The sequence below is a fragment of the Colossoma macropomum genome, unplaced genomic scaffold (assembly GCF_904425465.1).
Source record: "Colossoma macropomum unplaced genomic scaffold, Colossoma_macropomum, whole genome shotgun sequence".
Taxonomy (NCBI): domain Eukaryota; kingdom Metazoa; phylum Chordata; class Actinopteri; order Characiformes; family Serrasalmidae; genus Colossoma; species Colossoma macropomum.
The window spans coordinates 12161660-12189436 of NW_023494805.1; the positions used below are offsets into that span (position 1 = coordinate 12161660).

Here is a 27777-nt window from a genome sequence, read left to right on the forward strand (position 1 = left end):
GTTCAAGGTGGGTTTTATTTTGGGGTGTCACAAATAACAATTAAATAAAAATTTGATTCAATTTGGTTTATGTACTTTGGTTTTGTCTGTGTTTTCTGAGTGCTTGTTAGGATTCTCAACAAGTGTCCAGCAGCTCCTCCCCAGGCCTGCACCACAGTATACATATATTTGCATCCTTTGCTTTTTAGTTTTTATCACAGCTTTATTTTTTGAAAGTTCTAAATTAAAAAGATATTCTACACATTCCAGCTCTGAGATATCTCTTCAACTAAGTGGAAAATGTTTGAAATTGCTCCATTGGAGGAAAGTAGTTCTCACACTATTTTGTGCTGATGTCAAGTCTCTTTAACCTCAAACCACAAAGAGGACAGAGGCCCATTTTTGAAACTTTTCGTCAAAAAAAGGAACTGAGAAAGTCTGTACAGGTGACAAAATTACTCCGAAAACTCCTAACGACATATCACATATCACCCCCTGGTGTAGAGCTGCATCCTCTCTTTTACAATTCTGACCTATTTTGATGCAGTGTCAATCAGACAACCTGCCCCTGTGGACTAATGTTTCCTGGCAGCAGCATCTCCCTACAGACGTATCTGAGACAGTAATTGTAACCACAGAGTGAAAATCTACATTCACGCTAAACTATCACAGTTCTTTTGCAAAAATGGCCGATCCTGTTCCTCTTCATCTTTTTAAAATCAGTAGATACATTTTTGTTCTTTATCTTTTACTCCAAATGTGTAAGTATATATTTTTAATATTTTACTTTGTACTTTTATGTATTTGGTCATTAATGTTATATAATGTTAATAATAAAATAGACATCCTTGTTTTTCAGGTGCCGCTTATTCTGATCATGTAGTTGAACTAGATCAGCTGAAGATCACTGAAGTTGGAGACAGCGTTCATCTGTCTTGCTTCAGTTCTAGAGATACAAAAACTACCATTGTGTGGATCAAACAAAACCGTGGAGAAAAACCTGTTGTTATTGCTACATCATATCAGCAGCAACCTGGAATAATTCGAAATGGCTTTGAGGAGAGCGGCCGCTTTAAAACACAAACAGCAGCTGAAAGCTTTAATCTGACCATCTCCAATTTAGAGGCATCAGACACAGCAACGTACTACTGCGCTGTAATATTTTTCTATGATATCACTTTTGGGAAAGGCACTTTTCTATTTGTCAAAGGTAAGAAGAAAAGTCAAACTTCTATGGCGAGTTGTATTGAGTACTATATACATTTAACACACTTCATTATCTTCTTTGAGGTGCACCACTGACAAAGCACAAAGTTCACCAGCAGTCTGTGTCAGAGGCAGTTCATCCAGGAGACTCTGTAACTCTGCAGTGTTCAGTGCTCACTGAGAGCTGTTCAGGAGAACACAGTGTGTACTGGTTCAGACATGGATCAGGAGAATCTCATCCAGGAATCATTTACACTCATGGAAACAGGAGTGATGAGTGTAAGAGAAGCTCTGAGACTGATTCTCCTACACAGAGCTGTGTCTACAAACTCCCCAAGAGAAACCTCAGCCTCTCTGATGCTGGAACTTACTACTGTGCTGTGGTTGCATGTGGACAGGTCATCATTGGGAATGGAACTGAACTGGATGTCAAAGGTAAGTTTTTTAAATTACTGAGCACTGAATTTATTAAAATGACATTTTGTGGGTAATAGTATGCAGGAAACACATTGCATAAAAGAAAACAACACATGCAAAAAGGAGTCAAACACACAACTCACATGCTATAAATGAAATGTATATTTTATATTTCAATTCTAGTAGTTTTTGTACTGTTTTTAACAATGTTAGAAGAACATGAGTTAACTGTCATTTATTCATCTAAAGTTGAATCAATACAATCAAGACATAGTCCTACATTTTATGTGCATTTGTCAGTAACATTTTATACTATAGGGTTGCAAAAAATATGAATTTTAGGTTTAAAAAATATATGGATTAGTTAACTGTTGATTAAGGATTGTTCATACTTAGTAACTAATAAGGTACATAGTAATTACTAGTTGAGGAGACTTAATTGAAGGGTTAGTTTGTCATTTGTTCATAGTTTAGTTTGAAAAAAGTTTGGACAGCATTCATATAATAATTGCAAAAATATTTGTTTATTGCACTCACAAATGTACACTGTAAAAACAGACTCGTAAGATCTACCTAAAAATGACTTCATGTGGTAACAAGGTAATGAACTAGTTTTATTCAACCTTAATAAATACTTTGAATGAATGACTTTTTCAATCAATGTAGTTTTTTAAGTTGAATAAAACTAGTTCAATTGCTTGTTACCACATTAAGTAATTTTTTTAGGTAGATCTGATGAGATCTGACGCATTTTTGGCATACGGCCGTCCTCAGCATGCATGGCCTCTCAGTGTGTTGATAGTTCTCTTAATTGGTTTTAGGTTTATTCTAAGTGATTCTACACCAATTTAGTTTTGTAATATTAATCTAAAATGAGTCTTTCACACTTTTACATCTCATCATGTGACAGGTTCCTTATGGTTCCAAGAGTGGGTTTCCATGGTATCACTGTAAAAAGAAACCACTGGCAACCTAAAATTTTAGATAATTGTGTGACACTTTGACATTCTGTTGCTTTTAAGGGGAACTCTACATAAGTATTTGAACAGGCAGTCTAGAGGACCATCTCTAACCAGCATGTCCACTTGATGAAGATGAGATGTTATTTTAGAAGAGCAGCACACTTGTTATCTCTTAGTTGCCATAATGGGCTGCTATATATCACCCATGCCCAAGCACTGGGATTCACCCAAGACTGTACTAATGTATTAATTAACACATCATTAATGGCACTAAGACATAAGTAGTAATAACGTCTCATATTATTTCTTTATGTGAATAAACACATTTATCAGCTCATTAACTGTGTAATAAGCAGCAATTACTACACAATTAATGAGTAAATAAGCTATGAACTTATAACAAAATCAGTTAACAGTGTAGTCAATTAATAATTACTGAGGACATTATTAGTTACTAAGCTAATAAATGTTTAATTCATGTATAAATAACTGGTTAATTACATATTAAAGTGTAATTTGTGATCCTTATTTTATAGTATTACCATTTTTTTTCTGACTTTAACCAGACAGTACATTTTGGAGTCCAGCTGTTGTGGCTTTGGCGACTTCAAACATGATATGTGTGTGTGTGACTGTAATTCTGGGAGGACTCTTATGCAAATACCAGAAAAAGAGTAAGACTTAAAGTCTACGTTTCCAAAAATAACTTCATACAAAAATAACACATACTGTAATAGTGACATTGCTGGTGTCACAAATTACTAACATATTCTTTTTGTTTTTAAAAGGTGCTGTTGATGAATCTCAGTTGAATCAGGTAAATACAGGGGTTGCATGCCCGTGTGTGGGTGTGTGTGTGTGTATGTGTGTGTGTGTGTGTGCATGTTTCTTTGTTTTTCAATTGAACATATTTAACTTTACAAGCTGCACAAACAATTAACAATAAATTATAATAAATTATAATGTTCTTAAAGCGATACTCCTTCAGTGTTTTAACTCTCATCTCTATCAACTATGTCTGTATCACAATGTGGATTATCTGGCTGTAGAAAACAATAGGAAACTTGCAAACCACAAAACATAATTCTGTAGAATCAATTCAATCAATTAAATAATCAATTAGTTTATTCTTGGAATACGCTGAGGGATTTCCCTAATTTGCAGTGCAGCCAAGCAACATTAACAAGGAAAAGGCACTGAAAAAAGGTAATTATGTATTAACAAAATGAAGTGTAAGCAAGAAACATGAAAAACTATCAAAATTAAAATGATTAATTAAATCAAGTAAAATTGAACAACTAAGAGACATAAAACACCAGTGATATTGTGTTACCACTAAAGCAGAGTGGCTCTGTAAAAGTAGACCCTCTGCATACACAGGAGGAAAAACAGTCTCTGGCAGTGTGCAGCAGCACTCAGATAGCCTCGGCATGGCATAAGCAGCACAGACTGTGTTCCTTTTCTCTTCATTTTGGCACTCATATTAACAGGTCAGCGCTTTCACACAGGCTGCATGAGCAGCGTGGCAGACAGAAGTGCCACACAGCAAAATGTAGTGGAAAAAAATACAGCTCTCCAATGCATGGCCAAACAGAATACTAGGTAAACATTTTGTACTGCTGTACAGATTTCCAGATAGATCAATAGATCTACTAGACCAAACACAAGTTAGAAAGCTGTTGAAGGTAAGTAAGTGTATTGTGCCCTTTTACAAATTATGTTTTTATGGAGCAAAGTGAGTGTGGGCTGCTGTTCAGGAAATAATTATTCTATATTTTATGCATATATATTGGTTTACGGAGACACTACTTAATATTGTACATACGTTGGTTTTTACCTATATTGGTTCAGAACATACAATGATTTACTTTCCATGATTTTGGTTTACTGACCTATAAATTGGCTTGCACAGTTATGAAATGGTGTATATGTATTAGTCACCAAATACTGATTTGTTGGTATATTGGTTATTTAGCATACATATCGGTTTGTGAAGGAAATCTGTTTGAAGTTTATACATTGGTTAGGATGTGGTTAATATATGTATAGGTTTGTTGTAAATATTGGATTATCAGTGTATACATTGGTTATCTAGCAGATATATTGCTGAATATATATATTGGTTTGTATGTATTATTTTAAGTAAATTATATATGTGTTGGTTTGTATTTTTTTATTGGTATGTATCAGTTTCTGAACATTTATGGGAAATATTCCAAAGATTTATTAAGGTTAGAATTTTTAAATGTCTGTTTTTTTGTCAATCCTATATTAATGAACATAGAACATGTAAAATTTGTGTACAAAAGTTTGGGCATCCTGGCCATATTACTGCACACGTTTTGTTAATTTAAGTAAACACTACCTCTGCAACAGACCTTTTTTAAAGCAGTACTTTTTGCAAATGTCAGTGCACAGTTTTTATATTTATTTAACTTACAACATAAATAATATGTTATCATAATACATATATATATATATATATATATATATATATATATATATATATATATATATATATATATATAATATCCTCCATCATGTCTGCAAAAGCTATTTTCAGAATACTTATGAACTTTTCAGAAGACAGGTTTCATCCTTCTTTATTATGAAAAGTCCTTTATTATGCAGCTTGTCGCAGTGGTAGCCATCTTCTCTTCTTGGTTTGTGGTTCAATAGAGGTTTCTTCTCCAGAACAGAGAGAGAAAGGGTTGATGTGTCCAAACAGCTTACAGGTGGTAGACTTTTCTCCGGCCATGGGCTTACAGACCACAGGCTGCAATACAGGCCTACACACACACTACCACAGTGTTCCCCGCCATTCCGTCAACGAGAGGGGGGTAACTACTGGTATTAGGGTTTGCTTCGAATGGCCACTCACCTACAGCATAGAGATGAGGAGTCCAATCCGGGTCACAGCACCACTTGAAGAATCCAAGCCCTATCCCAAACCAGGGAACTAGCCGTATGTCAGGAGAATTGAAGTATATTTATTGTGCGCAGTACCAGACACTGTTTTATAGCTGGACTGTGCCAAGATTAGACCCCGCTTATACATGACAAATGACAGGTGAGACAGACATGATCATGTGATGAAAAGCAAAAAAATAGGCAGCCTAAACACAACATGCACACACAATACTGCACATAATGTATACCACAGCACTAAACACATTACACAACAATACATTTCTTCAACACATAACCCAAAACTAACATGACAAAACATTTCTTGAACACATTACAATATTTATGGCCAAAGTGAAGGCCTAGCTTGACTCACATCTCAGGTGGACATTTTTTGGTAGCCAACTTGCCTGATAGATATACAACCTGGTAAACATGGCCATCCTCAATCCCAACCTGTCTAGTTTGTGACTAAACCTAAAGGTTAAAGGTGCATGCGTTATATACTAGTTTGTGTGTGTATTTCTTATAATCCAGTCCAGGTACATGCACTGAGAGTGAAAGAGATTTGAAATGTTACCATTATAAAATGTAATAGGCATTTCTTATACATTGTGTATGTGTAACGGTGTGTCTCTTCCTTGTTCACATTCAGGCTCAGGTTGAAGAGAGAGATACCATGAGTTATGCATCCCTAAGCCTTTCTCAGAGACCCCCCACCATTAGAAGAACTGGAGAGAAGATGAATCAAGATCAGTCACTTTATGCAAGTGTGAAAATACATGAGCAAGAATGAGAATCAATTTACAGCACATGTTATTTATTATATTGTACATTCTTTGATTGTTTTTTCCTCAGTTCAGCTAAGGAATTGTTAAGAAATGTTGCATTTTTTTGAGTTTACTGAAGCAAACATTCATTTCTCAAGGCAAACTTAAAGTGCAGTTTAGTTTTGCATGTCTTTAAATCTTTTGTGTCAGCAACTATTTTCTTTATGGTGTACTTTACAGTCTTAATAGTGTTTTTATTCCTCAATAAAATATTTTTGCTGAAACTTGACAGAGTTTGGAAAATTGCTCTGTCCTCTAAATCTCAGTAAGAAGTAAATGTGCCCCTTTGAGTAGTCAATTATTTTTTTTCAATACCTCAGTAACATGTTGGATTAGATAGTACTAGATCTTAGTCATTGCATTGTCAAGTCAAGTCAAGTCAAAGTTTATTTATATAGCGCTTTTTACAACAGGTGTTGTCACAAAGCAGCTTTACAGAAAAATCCGGATCTGAGCACCCATGAGTAAGCCAGTGGTGACAGTGGCAAGAAAGAGAAAGAAAAGAAAGAAAAAGCTTGACCACCTGCTGTGGTTTTTCTAATTCTAGGAACTGTCACCAAGCCGTTATTTTGTGAGCGGAGCGTACGTGTGGGTTCGTATGACTGAATTCATTCACTAAGATACTGCGGGGCCATTTAATGATTTATACATTAAGAGAAGGATCTTATACTCTACATGACATTTAACAGGAAGCCAGTGTAATGATGACAGGATTGGGGATATATGATCAAATTTTTTGGTCCTTGTAAGGACTCTAGCAGCTGCATTCTGGACCAGTTGGAGCTTATTTATTAAAGTGTTGGAGCATCCAGCTAAAATGGTGTTACAGTAGTCCAGCCTGGAGATTATAAATGCATGCAGAAGTTTTTCTGTATCGTTTAGGGCTAGAATATTACGTAGTTTAGCGATGTTACGCAAGTGAAAGAATGCGGTTCTAACAATGTTGCAAACGTGTATCAAAAGAGAGACTGGAATCAAAGATGATGCCTAGATTTTTACAGCATAGACCATATACACTGATCGGCCACTTAATTAAGTACTTAATTAAGGTTTTTTTTTTTTGTTTGCATTATTCAAGTCTTTAGCTGCACAACCATACAGGGCCTTGTCATATTTTAAACATTATGAGCCACACTTTTCTAATGATAGACAAGTCTGGTAGGCCATTTTAGCACTCATACTCTCTAAACGCAACCATGCTGTCATAACACATGCAGAATGTGGCTTGACGTTGTCTTGTTTATTAAGACATCATCTAGAAGACATATATTACTCCAAAATGTCAATACATCTTCCGTGTTAATGGTGCTGTCAAAGATACTCATGGGCAGTAAAACACCCCCCATACCATTACAGACCCTGGCTTTTGAACTTTATAATGATCTGGACAACATAAGATCCAGTATTTCACACAAACACACACATTGTCTAACCCGCCTCTCCTCCTGGGTCACGGGGGTGCTGGAGCGTATTTCAGCAGTCGCTGGGCAAAAAACAGAAAACACCCTGGACAGGCTGCCAGTCCATCGAAGTCCATTATTTCCATGATCTAAAATCTATAAGGTACATGTTCACACTGTGTGGTGACATTCATCACAAATGCATGCTGATTGTTAATGCAGTGCCAACTAAGGTGGCAAAATTCACAAGCATCCACTTATGGTTTTTGGCCTTGTCCTTTACGCACAGAGATTTCTCCAGATTCCCTGAATGTTGTTTTTGTTTAGAGGATCAAGTACATAAAATCCTTGCAATCACCCACTGAAGAAACTTGTTAAACTGTTATTCACTGTTACATTCTTTGGCATTGATGCAAGTCTTAACCCATCATTGTACATAATGTACTAGGCCTTTCCCATGTTCCCTTTAACTCATGCATGATTGAATCACCTGGTAAAGGTATTTTTTTTTTGTAAGGGTACTTTTTTCTGCTTAAATACAGGTCAAATTGGATTTAGCAATCACTACTGTAGTTATTTGCATTTCACATATTGTCCCAACTTTTTTGGAATTGAAGTTTGTAACATAATTAAAGGCAAAATATTGTAATGGAAAGGCAAAGAGACCAAAACATTATTAATAACAGCATTTTCAGATGTAAATATGATACATACAGAGGTACACTGACTTATACTAATTATAACATTCTACATGAATATGTGTGAAATGAACACCGTTTACAGAGTAGTTATCATAACAGTAGATTTCCAGGTTTGATTGTAACTCTGATGTTTTTCCTTATATGTGTTTACCTGCAGCATATGATACATAGCAAACAATATTTCAGAAAATGTAATGGTAACACTTTTTTTTTGAAAAGTGAACAATTTTTGAGAAGTGGATCATTTCTAAGTGGTTCTTTGTAGATGATTAATAAACTCATAATGGAGTATCAGTAACATATTAGTGAAGTAGCAGTGAAGTAGCAGTAAGGAAGCATCTGAATACATTGAGGTAAATATCTTGAAAATGTACTGTATGTACATTACTTACATTAAGTAGAGGTATTGTTGATATGTTACATGAAGTAGACTTAATATGGTTCTTCCATTAAGCAAAACCTAACTTTACCCAAAACCTAACCCTAATCCTGGGCCTAATCCCAACCCTAACTTTAACCAGAACCTAATCCAGTTAAGCTCTAGTTACAGAATGGTGTGAGCAGCATGTCTATATCAGCTTGTTGAGGATGTTGAGATGGTCATTATTAAACTGTTACATGTTCAATGACCTCTTAGATTGACATGTATAGATATGAATTTGGACACTCCAAAATAAAGTGAAAAACAACTAAATTCAAAACAAATTTTATTTACATAGTTAATCAAAAGCCTCTTAATAATCTACTGAATGTGTTCACTGCTGCTACATCATTTATAAATTGTTATATTGTTGAAATGGCAGATTATAAATTAGAAATTATCAGCAATAGTAATCTTGGAATTAAGATATCTCACACATTGACAGTATACACTCCCATATTTATATTTTACATTTGTATTATTACTAATTACTAATAATTTGTCTTAAACCTCCAAATGACAATTACAAGGTACACACATATTTTCTAATGTTTCTTAACAGTTGCAAAGTCTAATAAGAAATTACAAGTAAATAAGAAATATCATGCATTTGGAGCATGAAAAAAGATGAAATTACAACTGCAATTCCAAAAAAAAGTTGGGATGCTGTGTAAAATGTAAATAGATGCAAAATGCAATGATTTGTAAATCTTATAGACCCATATTTTATTCACAATAGAACATAGAACACATATCAGATGTTGAAAAGAAACATTTTTCCATTTTATGAAAACCATTAACTCATTTAGAACTTGATGGCAGCAACACATCTCAAAAAAGTTGGGACAGGGCCATGAGACCAAGTGCTAGAGTTCTTGGAGAGGAATGTTGTTCCATTCTTGTCTGATGTAGGATTCTAGCTGCTCAACAGTTCTGGGTCTTCTTTGCCGGATTTTTCGTTTCATGATGCGCCAAATGTTTTTTACTGTTGAAAGGTCTGGATTGCAGGCAGACCAGTTCAGCACCCAGAGTCTTCTTCTGCGAAGCCATGCTGTTGTGATGGATGCAGTTTGTGGTTTAGCATTGTCTTGCTGAAATATGCAAGGCCTTCCCTGAAAGAGATGCTGTCTGGATGGGAGCATATGTTGTTCTAAAACCTTCAGCATTGATAGTGCCTTTCCAGTTGTGTAAGCTATCCAAGCCATAGGCACTAATGCAGCCCCATACCATCAGAGATGCAGGCTTTTGAACTGTGCGCTGATAACAAGCTGGATGGTCCATCTCCTCTTGAGTCCGCAGGACACGGCATCCATAGTTTCCAAAAAGAATGTCAAATTTTGATTCATCTGACCACAGAACAGTTTTCCATTTTGCCTCAGTCCATTTTAAATGAGCTTTAGCCCAGAGAAGATGGCGGTGTTTCTGGATCATGTTGACATATGGCTTCTTCTTTGCATGATACAGCTTTAACTTGCATTTGTGGATTGCACGGTGAACTGTACAGTGCCTGTTTTTAATGTAGTGCCACCTGAGGGCCCGAAAATCACAAGCATCCAATATTGACCGTCAGCTTTGTCCCTTGCATGCAGGGATTTCTCCTGATTCTCTGAATCTTTTGATGACATAATGTGCTGTACATGGTGGGATGTCCAAAGTCTTCACAATTTTACATTGAGGAACATTTTTCTGAAATTGTTTCAGATTTTTAGACACAGTTTTTCACAGATTGGTGAACCTCTGCCCATCTTTCCTGCTGAGAGACTGAGAGATGCGTTGCTGCCATCAAGTTCTAAATGAGTCAGTGTTTTTCATGAAATGGTAAAATGTCTCACTTTCAACATTTGATATGTGTTCTATGTTCTATTCTGAATAAAATATGGGTCTAGATTTGCAAATCATTGCATTTTGTTTTTTATTTACAATTATTTACATTTTACACAATGACAACTTTTTTTTGGAATTAGGGTTGTAGAAAAAGTCACCTGTGGTAGGGGAAAAATAAATTCATAATAACATATCACCCCCTGGTGTACACCAACATCCTCTCTTTTACAGATCTGACCTATTTTGCCACAGTGTCAATCAGCCAACCTGCCCATGTGGACTGATGTTTCCTGACAACAGCTTCTTCCTATAGACAGAGCTGAAGGTTTTTTACCAAGACAGTCACCAAAGCTGAAATCAACATTCTAGTTATTCTAGAACACTTTTCTTTTCCCCAAACTGGCCATCCTGCTGCACTTCATCTTTTTGAAATGACTACATACATTTTCGCTCTTTTTCTCTTACACCAAATATGTAAGTATACTTACATGTTTACCCTGTACTTTTATGTATTTGTTGATTAATTTGTACATACTAATATAGACATGACTGTTTTTCAGGTGCCACTCCTGTAGGTCATCAGGATCAGCTGAAGATCGCTGAAGTTGGAAACAGCGTTCATCTGTCTTGTCAACGTTCAATAGAACAAAAAACTACCATCATTTGGATGAAACAAACGCTTGGAGAAAAACCTGTTGCAATTGTTACATCATATCAATACCAACCTGGAATATTTCGGAATAGCTTTGATAAGAGCAGCCGCTTTGAAACACAAACAGCACCTGGCAGTTTTAATTTGACCATCTCCCATTTAGAACCATCAGACACAGCGACGTACTACTGCGCTGTCATTTTTCTTTATGATATCAGTTTTGGGGAAGGCATCTTTCTTGATGTCAAAGGTAAGAAGAAAGCTCAAACATCTCTGTATCTATAGCATGCTGTATTAAGTGCAACATACATTAAACATGCTTTATTCTCTTTTTTAAGATGCACCACTGACAAAGCACAGAGTTCACCAGCAGCCTGTATTAGAGGCAGTTCATCCAGGAGACTCTGTGACTCTGCAGTGTTCAGTGCTCAGTGAGAGCTGCTCAGGAGAACACAGTGTGTACTGGTTCAGACATGGATCAGGAGAATCTCATCCAGGAATCATTTACACTCATGGAAACAGGAGTGATGTGTGTAAGAAAAGCTCTGAGACTGATTCTCCTACACAGAGCTGTGTCTACAAACTCCCCAAGAGAAACCTCAGCCTCTCTGATGCTGGAACTTACTACTGTGCTGTGCTCATGTGTGGAGAGATCATCTTTGGGAATGGAACTAAATTGCATTGGATTGAAGGTACATTATTCAATTTACTGAGCACTGAATTTAGTGAAATAACACTTTGTAGCTTTACGCTGTGAATGAAAGAAATCTATATTTTCACTGTTACATCACAGAATTCTGTTACATTGCTGCATTTTCCTATAGTAGTCTCTGTATTTTTAACAGTGTAGGAATGATATGAATTTAGTGTAATTTATTTATCATTTTATAGCTGAATCTATAAAATCAAGAAATATTCTTATGTTTTATTTATTTTTTCTATTTAATTTAACCAGAAAGTACATTTTGGAGTCCGGCTGTTGTTGCTTTGGCATCTTCAAATGTAATTTGTGTGTGTGTGACTGTAATTCTGGGAGGACTCTTATGCAAGTACCAACAAAAAAGTAAGGCTTAAATTGAAAGAATCTTCCTTTCCATAAATAGCCTCAAACAGCAAGCCATATTCATTACAGCATTTGCTCACTAATCTGACAAAGAAATGTAAAATTGTCTTTTTGTTTTTGAAAGGTGCTGTTCATGCTGACCAGTCAAATCAGGTAAAAGTGTTTATTTATTTCAAAATATTATATATTTCTCATTTTTTAAAATGTTTTTAATTTATGTTTCTACCCGCAATCCTAGCCACACAAATACTTCTTGAAGGAATACTCCAGCTTTCAAACCCAATCTCTATCCTCTATGTCTGTATCACACTATGGATTAGTATATTGACTTGAAACACTTTTAAAAAAAGTCACTGGACAGTTGCTAAATTCCACAAGCATTTATGAAAAAATGTATTTCTGTAGAACATTTTCAATCAAACAATCGATCAATCAATCAGTCAGTTAGTCAGCTTTATTTAAATGTGGAAACATTGAGGTTGCCCTTCATTTGCAATGGAGCCAACTAAGAATAACAATGACTGGGGTACATATCGGTAAATAAAGCTTGAGCAACTATCCAAACAAATGATCAACTAAAATAATAAAATCTAATAGGCGAGGTACTAAAAGGGAGTAAAAAAATATAAAATTAGTCTGCCAAAAAACAATTAAAATGACATACAAATAAATATAAAACAACTAATGAATAAACACAAACTAAAACCAACTAATAACTAAAACAGTTGCAGGCTGAGAGGAAGTGGTAAGAGGTTACAATTTTTTAATGAATATCCAGTAATAAATTCCGGGTCACTGGAACAAGTTTACATGTGATAAAGTTTTCCCCTTAATTTACTTACAAGCTTACTGATACCTAAAATTTAATTCATTATCCAGTTAAGCAAAGGAACTCATGTTCAGTAATAATTTTAATGTTGGATCCTCAAAAACTAATTTGTGATTGTAAGATTAACTTGTAAGGCATCAAAGAAGCACTATACATTTGTTTTTCATTTGTGCATGTACAGTCCCAGTCTCAGTCTTAGACCAGTGTAAAATAGTGTCCTGAAACAGAGACAGCAGATTTAATTATTTGGATCAGCATTGTCCAATCATATCTACAAATGTCCAGTGTGGCTGCAGGTTTTTATCCCAACAAAGTATGAGCAATCCTGATCAATTATTAAAAAAAAAAAACAATAAAACTGGTCTTAGGATCGAACCTTGGGGAACACGCTTAGTTAAGGTCCATAAATCCAATTTAAGGTGTCACTGGGACATACGTTGCTGCCTGTCATTGGTCTAAGCCAATGTTTCATAAACTTCTAAAGAAAGTAGAGAATGATTGATAACATCAAAGGCGTTGGAAAGGCCAATAGAGATGACATCAAAATGCATTTTATGGCAGTAAAAAGATTTGAAATAAGTGTGGTAGGAGAAATAGTGCTGTGTTTTTAAAACTAGATTGGCATATACACAGAACAGAGAGAGTAATGGTTGCAGTTTTGAATTTACATTAGGCCTACATAGTTACAGAGACTGCCGAGTGGCTTCTGTTATAAGTGAGTTCTGTGTCAGTTGTTTTCTAAGTAAATTGAAATGCATTTACAAATACATTATTATCCAATGACAATGTCTGTTGCAAAGCTCAAATAAAATGAATGGAATTCAAATTCCCATGTTTAATGTAGAACATAATTTTCATGTGCATTATTGCTAGCTTAGTTAACATACTACTACACATTTTATCTTTTTTTTAACATTTCTTGCCAAAAGTGAATGCCTAGCTCTCCATGGCATTCTTCACCACTGATGTCAAATCTCAGGTGGACATTTTTTGGTAGACAACCAATCTGACAAGTGATAAAAGCAGTCTGCAATTTGGTAAACATGGCTCAACCTTGACCTGTCTTGTTTGCAGCCAAATGTAAAAGTTAAAGGCCAATATGTTATATATTAGTTTGTATTTAAATGTCTTACAATTTGATACAGAAAATCTGAAGTATCCTATATTAATATAATAAGTATAAATGTTTATAATAATAAACATTTTGTATAATAGTATTTTTATACACTGTACATCTATCTATTAACCTTACTTTCTACCTTTACTTTCTGTCCTAGGCTGATGAGAGAGATACCATGAATTATGCATCCCTAAGTTTTGCTCAGAGACCTCCCACCACTAGAAGAACTGGAGAGAAGATGAATCAAGATCAGTCACTTTATGCAAGAGTAAAAATACATGAGCAAGAATGAGAACTTAACAAAAGTACTGCCATCAGAGTTTTTATAGTACATTATTTTGCCATCCAGGTTTTTATGGTATATTAGATCTTATTTGATAGTTGTCTTTTTCTGATTAGCTCAGAAGGTTTGTAAATAAAACTGCAGACAGATCTGTATTATAAAATTCAATAGAGAAACATTGTTACAGTGTTAAGTCAAGTTGTACTGAAGCATACATACATACATACATCATCTAAACCGCTTATCCTTCTGGGTCGCGGTGGGGTGCTGGAGCCTATCCCAGCTGTCATTGGGCGGATGTACTGAAGCAATCAAAGCATATGTTTTGTGAGGCAACCTTGACAGGCAATTTAGTTTTGTGTCTCCAAGTAAAAAATTCCACTGTGGTGCGTTTGGGATCTTATGTCAACAAACATGTTATGTTGGGATTTTATGTCAGCAAACCATTTTCCTGTATGGTGTATGTTACAGTCTATATTTTGCAAAATAGCATCAGCTTCACACAAAATTTGGACCAGGGACAAGACATGAGAAGTTTAGATCATATCACTTACTAGAATGTGAGTACTATGATGAGGCTACTTACTAAACGAAGTCTTTTTGGGGTAATTTAATAATTGGTACATGTTGTTTTACCATTGATTAAGTCATTGTTGTTAACATTTGATGAAAAAGCCCTTGAATTCCAGTCGTATTCAGTCAGAATATCCTGTGAGGATGTGATTTTGCTAAGTAAAAACATCAATTTCAATATTGTTGGCATGTGGTATGTGAAATGCTAATGAAAACAAAGCAGTGATTAGTAAATTTTGTTGAACATGTATTAAACACACACAATATTAGACTTAAAAATGTTCATCTTTTTGTAAATATACACTCATTCCAAATGTAATGCCTGCAGCACATTCCAAAAATATGGAGCATGAAGCTTGTTTACCACTGTGTTACATTACCCTTTCATTTAACAACACCTAATACTTGAGGACTGAAGACACAGACTGATCCAACTTTTTGTGGTTCTTTCATTACTTTCATTCTTTCAGTCTTTAGCTGCACAACCGTACGAGACCTTCATTGTTGTTTTTTACACATAAATGCAACACATGCTTTCACAGTTCAGAGCTACAGGCAATCCAGTCTAATCTATACATAATCTGATTACATAGACATGCTGTTGTAACACATGCCGAATGTGACTTGGCATTGTCATGTTGGAAAAAAATGATGAAGGCAGCATACGTTGCTCAAAAATGTTGAGATGCTATACAAACTGTAAATAAAAACAAAATGCAATGATGTGGAGATGATTTAAACACTATATGTCATTGAAAATAGGAGACAACATATTAAATGTTGAAACTGAGAAATGTTATTGTTTTTAAAAATATATGCCCATTTTGAATTTGATGCCAACAATACATTTCAAAAAAGTTGGGATGGGGTCAGTAACATGATTGGGCATAAAAAAGCACCCCAGAGAGGCGGAGTCTTTCAGAAGTAAAGATGAGGAGCGGTTCACCACTCTGTGAAAGACTTCACAAGCAAATATTGCAAGCATTCAAGAATAACATTTCTCAACATAAAATAGCAAAAAACTTTTGCTTTTCATCATCTACAGTACATAATAACATTAAAAGATTCAGAGAATCTGGAGAAATCTCTAGAAATCTCTGGGCCCTCAGGCAGCACTGCATTAAAAACAGACATGATTCTGTAGAGGAAATCACTGCATGGGCTCAGAAACACTTACAAAAACAGTGAAAACAGTTTGCCGCTGCATCCACAAATGCAAGGTAAAACTCTAAAACACAAAGAAGAAACCATATATAAACAGGATCCAGAAATGCTGCCACCTTCTCTGGGCCTGAGCTCATTTAAAATGGACTGAGGGGAAGTGGAAAAGTGTCCTGTGGTCTGACGAATCATTATTTAAAATTCTTTTTGGAAATCATGGACACTGTGTCATCCGGGCTAAAGACCACTCAGCTTGTTGTCAGTGCACAGTTCAAAAGCCAGTATTCATGATGGTATAGGGGTTCATTAGTGCACATGGCATGGGTGATGTGCACATGTGTGAAGTTACCATTAATGCTGAACGATATATACAGGTTTTGGCAACATATGCTGCCATCCAGGTGACGTCTTTTTGAGGGAAGGCCTTGCTTATTTCAGCAAGACAATGTAAAACCACATTGTGCATGTATTACAACAGCATAGCTCTGTATTAAAAGAGTCCGGGTGCTAAACTGACCTGCCTGCAGTCCGGATCTGTCACCCACTGAAAATATTTGCAAGGAAACCCTGACCTGTTGAGCAGCTGAAATACTATGCTAAGCAAAAATGGGAAAATATTTCACTATTAAAACTACAGCAGTGTCTCCTCAGTTCCCAAATGCTTACAGAGTGTTGTTAAAAGAAGAGGTGATGAAACACAGTGGTAAACATGCCCCGTCCCAACTTTTTTGGAACATGTTGGAACATAGTCATATTTTTTTCAAAAAACAATAAAATTTAGCATATAATTAATAAATAATGATAAGAAATGAAGAAGGTGAAAATGTACAGGTTTTAGAAAAAGTTATTTTGCATGAAGGCAATACTGTGAGTGTGTGTTTGTGTGTAGCAAAAGAAACACAGTTAGTGAGTGGGGTGGGCTGGTCTGCATCATATAACTCCCAGTCTGAAAACAAGACCTGCTCTGGCCCTGTCCTCTATGATGCATAACATAATCACAAGATTCATTGGACATTCATTGGATGTTGGATATGTGTGTGTAAAAAGCAAGGCCAAAAACTACAACTGAATGCCTGTGACCCCTCAGACAGCACTGCATTAAAAACCGGCATGCCTCTGTAATGCATATCACCACATGGGCTCAGGAATACTTAGACAAACCATAGACACCATTCGTTTCTGCATCCACAAATTCAAGTTAACACTGTACTACGAACATTGGAAACCATATGACAATGCCCAGAAACACTGCTGACTTTTCTGGGCTAACTCAACTGAAATGGACTGATGCGCAGTCAAAATGTGTATTGTTGTCAACCTTTGACATTGTTTATGGAAATAATGGACATTGTGTTCTCTGAGCCAAAGAAGTAAAGGACAGTCTAGATTGCTACCAGTGTAAAGCCAGCATCTGTCACAGTATGTGGGTATATAAGTGTCTGGCTTGAGTAACATTTTTAAAACACTGAAAGATACATACACGTTTTGGAGTGCCATGCTGCTTCTAAATGCTCTTTTTCAGGGACAGCAGGAGCTAAACATGCCTGCCTGTCTCCTATTGAAAAAGTGTGGTGCATTATGAGATGTAAAATATGACAATGAAGGCCCCATATAGTCGGGCAGCTGAGTTCTGCATTCAAAACCGGATAACATGGTGTCCCCAAACACTGGTCCCCAAATGGCGGTGGTCTAACACAGTGGTGTTTGTGTTACAGGCTTCATGTTTGAAATAAGCATGTATTTACAAAGCAAGGTCAAATACCTTTTTGTACTGCTTTCAATTTAACAGAATTCAAATAGAATTGACTAAAGACTACTTTCTGTTTTTATTGGCATTTCACATACTGTCCTAACTTTTTTTGGAATTGTGTTGTATTTCAATATTATTGAAATATAATGTACGTTTATATAAGTTGTGTTTACATGTTTTATTTGTTAAATGCACTTAAGTGTATTTATTGATATTGAAATATTATTTAAAATGCATTTAAGTGGATTTTTTCCCAGTATTACTCAATAAGCAGCACTTGAGTGTTAATTTGTAATATGTATCTTTAATATAAAATACTTTTTTAAAAAGTACACTTTGCATTTTTTGACATTTATAATATTAATGATGAAACAAATGCTTTATTCACATGTGAAATTGACACATACAGAGACACAGTGATTTACAGTAACTATGACATTCTACATGAGTCTGTGTGAATTGAACACTGTTTACAGGGTAGTTATGATGACAGTAGTTCTCCAGCTTTGATTGTAACTCTGATGTTGTTTCTACTGATGGGTGTTTACCTGTGCGTACACAGGCTGATCACTGCTGTTCTTTGTTCTGCTTCTTCTTGAGGAGGAAGACTGAGCAAAGCTTAGAGCTGCATAGTTCAAGACGTCGGTGTCTTCAGCCTGACAGACCACACAAACACACGTTAGGAACAACATAACATTTCAGAATGTGTAATAAATTAAGCTTTAATATGTTTAGTTAGAATGACACGTATGCATTAAAAGCAATTGTAATAAAGAAATTCAGTTGCATCACACTATACTTTATAGGCATTATACGGACCGTTATATCAAATTAGTTCTAACTGAAGTCCCACAGTTACATAAATAAATAAATAAATATTTTTTTTTATTTTTCATTAGTTTAATTTTTGCCGTCTTATCTTTTATGTCACTGCTGTAAAACAAAGAGTGTTCAAAGCTGTGTTTGATAGTCCAATAGTCCAAAATGGCTAGCAATTTTAAGTTTGTCAAATTAGCCAAAATTGTCACTATCAAAACAGTCACTATTTGCTAAAGTTTCTGAGGCATTTTTACTAAATTGGTAGTGACAAAATGGAATGTTCAATCATTTACTTAAAAAAAAGCAAACATAATTACATTACAGGGTCATTCAAGCAAAGGGATTTCAGTCAGAATTTCAAGTGAGTTAAAAGTCCAAAATGTGTTTTCAACTCTGAGTTTGACAAGGACTACTTAAAGATTTTCTAATATTTGTTTTCAGTTAGAAATGAGAAAGTTTTTGTAGTTGAGGTTAGAAAAAATACAGAAGAAAAAATACAGAGTGGAATAATTACATGATTTACTCGAAATGTGTGACCTTCAGCGGCAGCTACAAGAAATGAAAGGTAAATCATTAAAAGTAATTACAGTAATGTGGATCAATCAACACCAACTAACGAACTAGGTTCAGTCACATCTTGGATTTCCATGAAAAAATCAAGCAAAAACCTCTATTAAATTCAGTCAAAAATGCACAGTTTCAAAATGAATTAGTTTTCATGTTTTTTTAAAGGTTGGTCCCATCAGGCTCTATTGGTATAGAAAAGATTCAGTATCTTAAATGTTGAGTACCTGCTTGCTTGATGACTCGGCTGAGCTGAAATATTTACTGGGTATAAATCGACATTAAAGATAATATTTTGCTTTACAGAAGTTAGCTAAGATTCATTCTGCAAACTACAGGTGATGGTGATGATTTATAATTATATGCACTCTTTAAAAAGATAGTTCTTCAAGGGTTCTTTAGTTAAGCGAATGGTTCTATTGAGAATCCCTGAGTTATATATAGAACCACTTGATGCTTATATACTTTTTTGAAAGTGGTTCTATATAGCAGTAAAATAGGTTGTTCTATACCAAGCTTGACATTTATAACAATAGCAGTTTTTATTTATTAGTAGATTCAATAGTTAAGATGCATTTTACAATAATACCCAACTAGTTTAGAACTTTAAAAATCCATAATTAAACATTAATTAGAGCATGGCTTTTCAAATGCATGGTTGCATATTTTTTTTTCAAGCAAAGCAGGATGTGACCAGACAAGCCTTAGATGAATATGTGTGCCCATGTATAACATACTGAAATTAACATAATACATTAAAGAAAAGTATGAATTAAGCATCATATCGCAGTGTCACATGTGTAAAACATACCTTTATGATGAGTGTTGTGTAATTTTCTGCATAGATATAAAACCACAGCTATGGAGATGATATTTGAAGCCGCTAAAACAATAACGGTTGGGTCCAAAACACCTTTCTCTGTAATAATGAAGAAAGCAATTTCATTATTATCATTTAATCAAAATGTTGATAAATCATGCAAAAAAAAATGAAGTGATTAAATGCACTGTGAATATAACACAAGTAAAAATCAAAATAAGTTAAAGTCATGAGCAAAAGTCTTAACGCCCCTGTCAAATTACTTGTTTTGTTGATTTTCTCTGTGAAATAAGTTCTCTTCAGAGAACAAACTTAACATTTCACTTGCTAAGTTACACATATTGGAAAATATGAAACGGTGCCATATTTTTTACATAGGCCACATTTTATATATACATGTTTTTCCAACATGTTGAATTCAGCAACAGTAATTGTTCTCTGTAGACAGTATGTACTTATTTTCACTTAGAAAATCAACAACACTTGTAATTTAACCAGAGGTGCCCAAACATTTGCAGTCAACTATATATTTTTTATTTCACTTCATCTACAACACTATATCTGCTTTATCTTTATCATTACATGACTGGATGATATGTTAATGACTCATAATATGTTACCATATGTTACTGTTGAAATAATAGTTTGACAATGATAATAATATGTTTTCTTAGATATTTAAAGAAAACGGTTTGGTGCCTGGGTACAATTCTTAAAAACTAAAGGTGCCAAATGCAATTTAAAAATATTCTTTGAAGCAATGCTATGGAAGACCCACTTTTTGTTATCTAAATAATCAATTCAATAAATGATTGAAATAAAGACCTTTTTTTCCCAAATGATACACAACTGTGTAGAACAATTTTTAATTGTTTTTCTATTTTCTTCTTTTTTACCAACTAGGAATTCCTGGAACCATATGTCCAACCAACCTATTAGGTGTCAAGGACTATTTGGACACTTTTATGTTTAAGATTGTAGGGTTTGCTGCTATTTGAAGGGATTGAAAATAATAGATCTTACCTATAAAATCCAGTTTAGTTCCGTTCCCAAAGATGATCTCTCCACACATGAGCACAGCGCAGTAGTAAGTTCCAGCATCAGAGAGGCTGAGGTTTCTCTTGGGGAGTTTATAGACACAGCTCTGTGTAGGAGAATCAGTCTCAGAGCTTCTCTTACACTCATCACTCCTGTTTCCATGAGTGTAAATGATTCCTGGATGAGATTCTCCTGATCCATGTCTGAACCAGTACACACTGTGTTCTCCTGCAGACGTATCTGTGAGTATTGAACACTGCAAAGTTGTATCTCCTCCCAGTTCAACAGGATCTGATACAGGAGGCTGGAGAACAGAAAGTCCGCCTAAAAAGGTAAAAATGTTATCCTGTGATTTTTGAGTAGGGATCAGTAGGTTTCAGTGTATTGTTTCAGGGTTTTGCAGTCTAGAAAGCTTTGGACAGCTTTAAAATTGCTGGAAATAAAAAAACTACAGTACATATACTATATATGCGTAGTGATATAAGATCTTAAGACATACCTTTAAGCACTAAAACTGTGCAGGCTCCTAATCCAAGGTTTGAATAATCTACAACTGCACAGTAGTATGTTGCTGAATCAGATGGTTCTGCATCTAAGATATTCAGAATAAAACTGCTTTTTTCTCTTATTGCGCTATAGCGGCTGCTCCTGTTAAAGCTATTATGAAATGCTACTGGTGTAGAGCGAAAAGCAGAAGCAATAAGAAGAGGCTTTTCTCCTGGAGTCTCTTTGAACCAGGCAGTCGCTGATGCATCAATGGAGGAAAATGAACATGTCAGGCTAATTTTATCCCCAACATGAATGAACTTCAGCCTTTCTAGAGAGACAATGTCTCCATTTACTGAGCCACCTTTAAAAAAGAAAACATCAAAAGAAAACTCACCAAACTGTAAACAAATACTTAATTAATATTGAAAAACAAAAAGAAAACTATACCTAAACAGTACCTAATGGTGTTGAGAGCAAAACAATTACGTACAATGGAATCATTGCTGAACTCTTCAGATAATGTATCCTGGAAAAAAAACAAGTATTCAGAGCAGATAACATATCCTGCTACATTGTGCAAACACAACAGGTACGTTATCAGAATAAAGTTTATTCCATAAACTCACTTACAGTTTTTGAAGGAGACATCTGAGATGTTGGTAATATGCAGCCATCACTCTGTACTTAAAACTTCTACAAGAGCAGCTTTATAATAGTGACTGCTGACAGCTGATAGGCTCCCAAAACAGGAAGGTGAATTGGGCCCCAACCACTCACGTCAATGGGGCATGAATATAGAACTTAACCCCTTAACAAGCCAGGTTTTAATACGCATTTCTTAACCGAAGAATAGCTTCATTAGTTTTCATTAAAGTCCATGTAGTTACTGAATAATAAGCCTTTGTATGAAATAATCTCAAATAACCTCAAATGCTACGGGCTCAATATGCAAATTCCTACTGCTAGTTTTGCCAAAGCAGTAACACAAAATGAACTTTGGGCCTGCCGGTGGGCCCTGGCCATTTAAGGGGTTAAAAAAAATTAGGCCCAATCCCATTTCTTATTTTTACCCTGATGTAAATCCTTGATCTTGCCATTCCTACCCCTTGTTTTTGAGGTATGTTTTGAGGTGCCAGAATGTAACTGCTGCACCATTTAAGGTGTAACAGGAAATTAAGCTAGCCAGCTACCGAGACATCAGAATACTACTCGTGATTTTGTATGCTTGTTATGAACAAAAGGACCAAATACATTGAAACGCCATTAAACTAAGATTCTACAATGATTTTGTCATTTTAACAGAGAAAATACTCACATTTGTGGTTTCTTTGGTTGCTTGAGCAGCCATCTTGCCGTTTGGATTGTGCCTCTGAAAAACCTCCATTTGGAGGGCCATGTAGCCCTAACACTTCGTCCTACCTCTATCTCAACAAAAATCGTGACACCCTACCCTTTTACATGAATACACAAAATAGAGGGATAAGGGCTAAGTGGTAGGGACAAGGGGTGAAATGGGATTGGGCCTTAGTATACCTTTAGTATGTGCACATGATGGCAGCACATAAAAATTATATAGAGCCTTGGTCCACCGGACATCCTTGCAAAAATCAAGAACAGTTTAACCCCTTAAATGGCCAGGGCGCACCAGCAGGCCCAGCGTTTTATTACACACTTCTATAACCGAAGAGTAGCTGAACCAGTTTGCTTTAAAGTCCCTGTAGTCGCTGAGTAATAATGAACCATAGTATGCAATAAGCCTGGAATTTGAAGGGGTTAATTGTTACACAAACGTGGAACTTGGAAAAAAAACTTCTTTAAAACAGCAACTTTGAAGCTTCCTTTTTTTCTCCTAACAGTCTCTAATAGTTTTGGTGATTATGGCAAAAGAGTTCCATTTTTACTTCATCTGTCCACAGCATTTGTTCCCAAAATGCCACTGTCTTTTCTAGATGTTGTTTTGCCTACTGCAGACATTGACTTTTGTGATAGGGTTACAGGTATGGTTTCCTTCTGAAGACTCTTCTATGCGGATTTTGTTTGTGCAACAACACAGCTCAGTAAAATGGTGCACCACCACTCCTGTGTCTGCCAAACCTTCCTGCAGGTCCTTTGCTGTCATAAGGAGCTTCTGTTTTGCCTTTCTGACAAGCATACGAGCAGTTCCATCTGAGAGTTTTCTTGATATTCCAGATCAAGTGTCGTTTCTTATTGACAATTTGGAAAGTGAATATTGCAAGCTAAAAGAGCTTTGCATGCATTTACACAAAGCTGCATCGTCCAGTGGGACTCTATAAGAAATGCAAGCTTATTTGTACCTGGAAAGCCGATAAATAGAAAGTATTTTCCCACTTTTGGCCACTATGAATATTTAGTGATGCCATATGGACCCATTAATGCTCCATTCAGTTTAAAATCCTTCATCAGTGATGCTCTCTGATTTGCTCAATCAATTTTATTTAATTAAATAATATTGAATCATTGATCACATCAATGTCATCTTTTCAGTCAGCCTTGAAGAACACATCAGCCATGTGAGGGCAGCGTTGACTAGGCTATTAGAACACAGATTGTTTGTCTGTCCAGACATTCAGGCAGTGCTTGACTAGCCAGTTTTCAGGAATTACAAAAGTTCTTGGGATTTGCCAACTTTGACTGGAACTTCTGAAACTGCAGCAAGATTACTGTACCCCTGACAGAGCTTCTGTTTTCCAGCTTCTCCTGGTCGATGAGGGGACATTTTACTAAGATTAAAGCGGGCAATGGATGAGCGAAGCCCGTTGCGATTGAACTGGACTCCTACAAGGATTGAGTAGGAGCTGTACTTTTCCAATATTAGGGTGATCCAGCAAACATGCACTCTGTTACCTGTTATGGAAAGAAATTAACCTGCTATCCTTTGGTGCAACTTCACAACACCTACTGTGTCTGAAAGACACAAAGCCTTTATAGGCCTGTATATACTCTGCTCCAGTGCCACACTAGCCTGATTTTAAAATACAAATATAATGGAAAGGATGCAGAAGCTATGTTTGAAACTGCCAAATGTGAGCACTGCGTCTTGATTGGATGATGATCTATTCAGTACAATCAGATCAGAGTGATCAGATGTTAATATCAAGTATAAACAGAGCCTTTGATCCAATGGAGCAAAGAACATGAAATCAGATAAGCTCCTGTGACAAGCTACCCAAAAATTACCAATCAGTATCAAACATTCTTGAGGATATAAAGCTATTCAGAAAGAATATCAGTTTACCATGGAAACACAGAATTAAGGTGGTCACAGTTCCATTTCTTTGCTGGCCAGCCAATTTGACAGTGGTCAGAAAAATAGAAGGTAGCGTCTTTATTGACTGAATACTTTAACCAGCAAATGTTGTCTTTCTGTTGTACTTTTCCTTTCACTCCTGCTCCCTGCTTACTCTCTGCCTTCTCTCTCCCCATGAGAAGGTTTATCTTTTAATTACTTATTTAGATATTTAATTTGAATAATTTCACATATATGCAGCTGTTCATTTTGCAAGCTTGTGTTATCTACCTTGCACCTGTACACCTATAGCTCTGTATTGAGCCACACAGCCTGACTTCATGAAAACTGAAAGTGTTGAAAGGAACGATGATGGGGCACTAAGGGAAGTGTTTGTGGTGAAGTCTCTTGGTTAAAATGTTTGTGTTGTGTAGTTCAAAATGGATCAGTTAGAACTGAAAATGTTGTGACTTTCTTACCCTTGATTGTAGTGGGGCACTAAACAAATAGGGTCTGGTCAGGCCTCTGCCCTCCTGTGTTTCAACTCTTTGTATTTGGGAGTGTGGACCAATTTCTGCATCCACTAACAAATGGGGCAGTTGCTAAAATACTACTATATCTTGTAAAACAGTTTTCTTTCCTCTCATTTTTAGAGTAGAACATTTTATTACTTTCTACTGGACCATGTGTGCCAGTGTTTTGTCTTCTAAATAGCAGTTTAAAGCCATCTTGGGGGCATGGTTAACTACAGAGAAGGTCACGGAAGTGTATGTCTACCTCCATATTCTTTGGGAAGTCTCTGTTAAAAGTTAGCAGCACACTTCTATACCCTAAGAATAGCTCAGCCAGTTTGCATTGAAGTCCCTGTAGTTACTAAATAATAAGCCATAGTATGTAAAAGCCTGAGGTTTTAAGTTTAATAATGATCTGAAACAGTATCATAAAGTAAAAACCATGGAGACACATCACTTGACTGAGATGTTACTGTGTAATTTCTTACAAGTTAATAATGACCCTATTGTAAAGTGAAAAACATTGTGAGAATTCTCAGTGCTCAGTATACTGTAATGACTGACTTGCATACAAATAAAGTATTAATAAAGGCAACTATACAAGAATAAACATGTTTATTAAAAATGAGTCAAGATATACTCTGAGTTCCTTTTTTGTATGTGTACAATTACAATTAATTACTATTAATAAATAATGAAACGTATTTATGAGTTGTATCATTGGAAAGAATATGTACAACTAAAACAAAACAAAAAGTGAAAAGAATCATGAGATTAATTACAGTATGTTATGTAAGTGTACATTAATTCCATATTTTTCTGTGTGATGTCTAAAACACATGGTTTCACTGGGCTGCTCGTTAGCTTACCTCAGCTTACATTGGCTAGCTAACATGTACATGCAATGCAACACATAAGCAGCTGCAGTAAATTAGATCAAATTTAAATTAGATAAAATTAACAGAACACAATACCCATTTAGGTAAGACTAACTTGCCAGCCAGAGAGCTTCTCTGCATGCTTACTTAAGTTGGAAGTCTCAGAGACTCCACAGGTTTCAGGAGGCAGCTAACCAAAACCTTTTTCTTTATTGATTTAAAAATGAACAGAGACAACAAATGTGCCAAGTATTTTCTTCACATGCACATACATTTCCTCCCTCCAATGTGTGTCCACCACACACAATCTGAACACATCCTAACTGAACTGTAGTGTTTTTGGTGTGTAGCTCTGCTTTACTTTGCTTTTAGTTTCAACTGAAACTTTTTCATTTTAACCTTGGTTTTGTCAAATTAGTTAACAAATTGCAATGTGTGTTTTAACTTCTTACAAGTTGAAACAGTGAAGCAAAATAATTTATTAGAGATTAACGCTACTTTAGTTTACCTAACATCAGTTAGAACTTCTTCAGGAAGCATGTCAGACTCAGCAATTAAGCAGACAACGATGTGATTAGGAATTAATCAGTAGTTATTTTAAAGAAGTCATAGTTAGTAAGTAGTTCACTCTCAGACATGTAAGACTTAATTAACCATTGTTCCTTTGTAGTTAATGGTATCTCTATTAATCAGTGTCTGCTCAGTTCCTGCATACATATTTATTAACAACATGAAACAACATTAAGAATGGTGCTAATTAACTCGTATGGTTTTTAATTTGTGTTTAGCTGGACATAAATCATGAGTGGGGAACAGAGATCCGGAGTCCGTTACAGGTTGGTGATGTCCCTCCTCTAACCCACTGAATAAACCTGGCATATGTCCATTTTCCCCATCGCTGGCTTAAATGAACATTGGAAGGGTAAGCTGAACACTGTAGATGTTAATATTATCATTAGGAATTTTGCTTATAAATTATCTGAAGGCTGTATTTCAAAATAGCTTCAGCTAGTCACTAGAAGAAATTTGTGAATGAATCAGAACAAGTTTAGTGTACGAGGAAGAAGCAACCCAGCAATTTATGTCTAATGAAGTCATTTATTAATTATAAAATATTGGATATTGATTCGTCTTAGATTTTTGATAGAAAATACCATGAATTTAAGTCGTGTTTAATCAAATTCAATCAAGCAGAAAGTATCATTTGTTATCATGAATCGATGTTTATTACAGTAAAAAAAAAGCCATCAGCAATAATAAAATTATCAGCAAGCATAAGAATATCATGTAAACATCAAGAAATGGCACTTTCTGACATTTTCAGAATACATC

General features: G+C 35.5%; 3 protein-coding genes across 3 annotated transcripts; 2 read left to right on the forward strand and 1 right to left on the reverse strand.

Moving 5' to 3' along the window:
• Positions 1-560: 560 nt before the first annotated feature.
• Positions 561-6438, forward strand: LOC118826735. The gene is made up of 6 exons (XM_036597789.1): positions 561-740; positions 839-1189; positions 1270-1620; positions 3131-3238; positions 3353-3381; positions 6127-6438. The coding sequence occupies exons 1-6, from the start codon at positions 665-667 to the stop codon at positions 6265-6267; spliced, it is 1056 nt and encodes a 351-aa protein (XP_036453682.1). The 5' UTR covers positions 561-664; the 3' UTR covers positions 6268-6438.
• Positions 6439-6761: 323 nt separating this feature from the next.
• Positions 6762-17318, forward strand: LOC118826128. Its single transcript, XM_036597016.1, has 4 exons — positions 6762-6765; positions 11223-11549; positions 11638-11991; positions 17218-17318. Exons 1-4 carry the CDS (start codon positions 6762-6764, stop codon positions 17316-17318), a joined length of 786 nt encoding a protein of 261 aa, XP_036452909.1.
• A 1259-nt stretch (positions 17319-18577) lies between these two features.
• On the reverse strand, positions 18578-22073 carry LOC118826130. The gene is made up of 6 exons (XM_036597017.1): positions 22055-22073; positions 21819-21911; positions 21305-21643; positions 20273-20380; positions 19421-19446; positions 18578-18734 (listed from the first exon to the last, which is right to left on the reverse strand). The coding sequence occupies exons 1-6, from the start codon at positions 22071-22073 to the stop codon at positions 18609-18611; spliced, it is 711 nt and encodes a 236-aa protein (XP_036452910.1). The 3' UTR covers positions 18578-18608.
• Between the last annotated feature and the right edge of the window lie 5704 nt (positions 22074-27777).

Excerpts from the sequence above, each read along its gene's own strand:
- LOC118826128 (XM_036597016.1), top strand. Across the intron at positions 11,550-11,637 it reads CATCTTTCTTGATGTCAAAG|ATGCACCACTGACAAAGCAC; the intron begins GTAAGAAGAAAG and ends CTCTTTTTTAAG. Across the intron at positions 11,992-17,217 it reads TAAATTGCATTGGATTGAAG|CAAAAGAAACACAGTTAGTG; the intron begins GTACATTATTCA and ends GTTTGTGTGTAG.
- LOC118826735 (XM_036597789.1), top strand. The coding sequence starts at position 665 with ATGGCCGATCCTGTTCCTCTTCATCTTTTTAAAATCAGTAGATACATT. Across the intron at positions 741-838 it reads TTATCTTTTACTCCAAATGT|GTGCCGCTTATTCTGATCAT; the intron begins GTAAGTATATAT and ends CTTGTTTTTCAG. Across the intron at positions 3,239-3,352 it reads ATGCAAATACCAGAAAAAGA|GTGCTGTTGATGAATCTCAG; the intron begins GTAAGACTTAAA and ends TGTTTTTAAAAG.
- LOC118826130 (XM_036597017.1), bottom strand. Across the intron at positions 19,447-20,272 it reads ACACAACACTCATCATAAAG|CTGCCGCTGAAGGTCACACA; the intron begins GTATGTTTTACA and ends CATTTCTTGTAG. Across the intron at positions 18,735-19,420 it reads CTGAAGGTCACACATTTCGA|GCTGAAGACACCGACGTCTT; the intron begins GTAAATCATGTA and ends GTGGTCTGTCAG.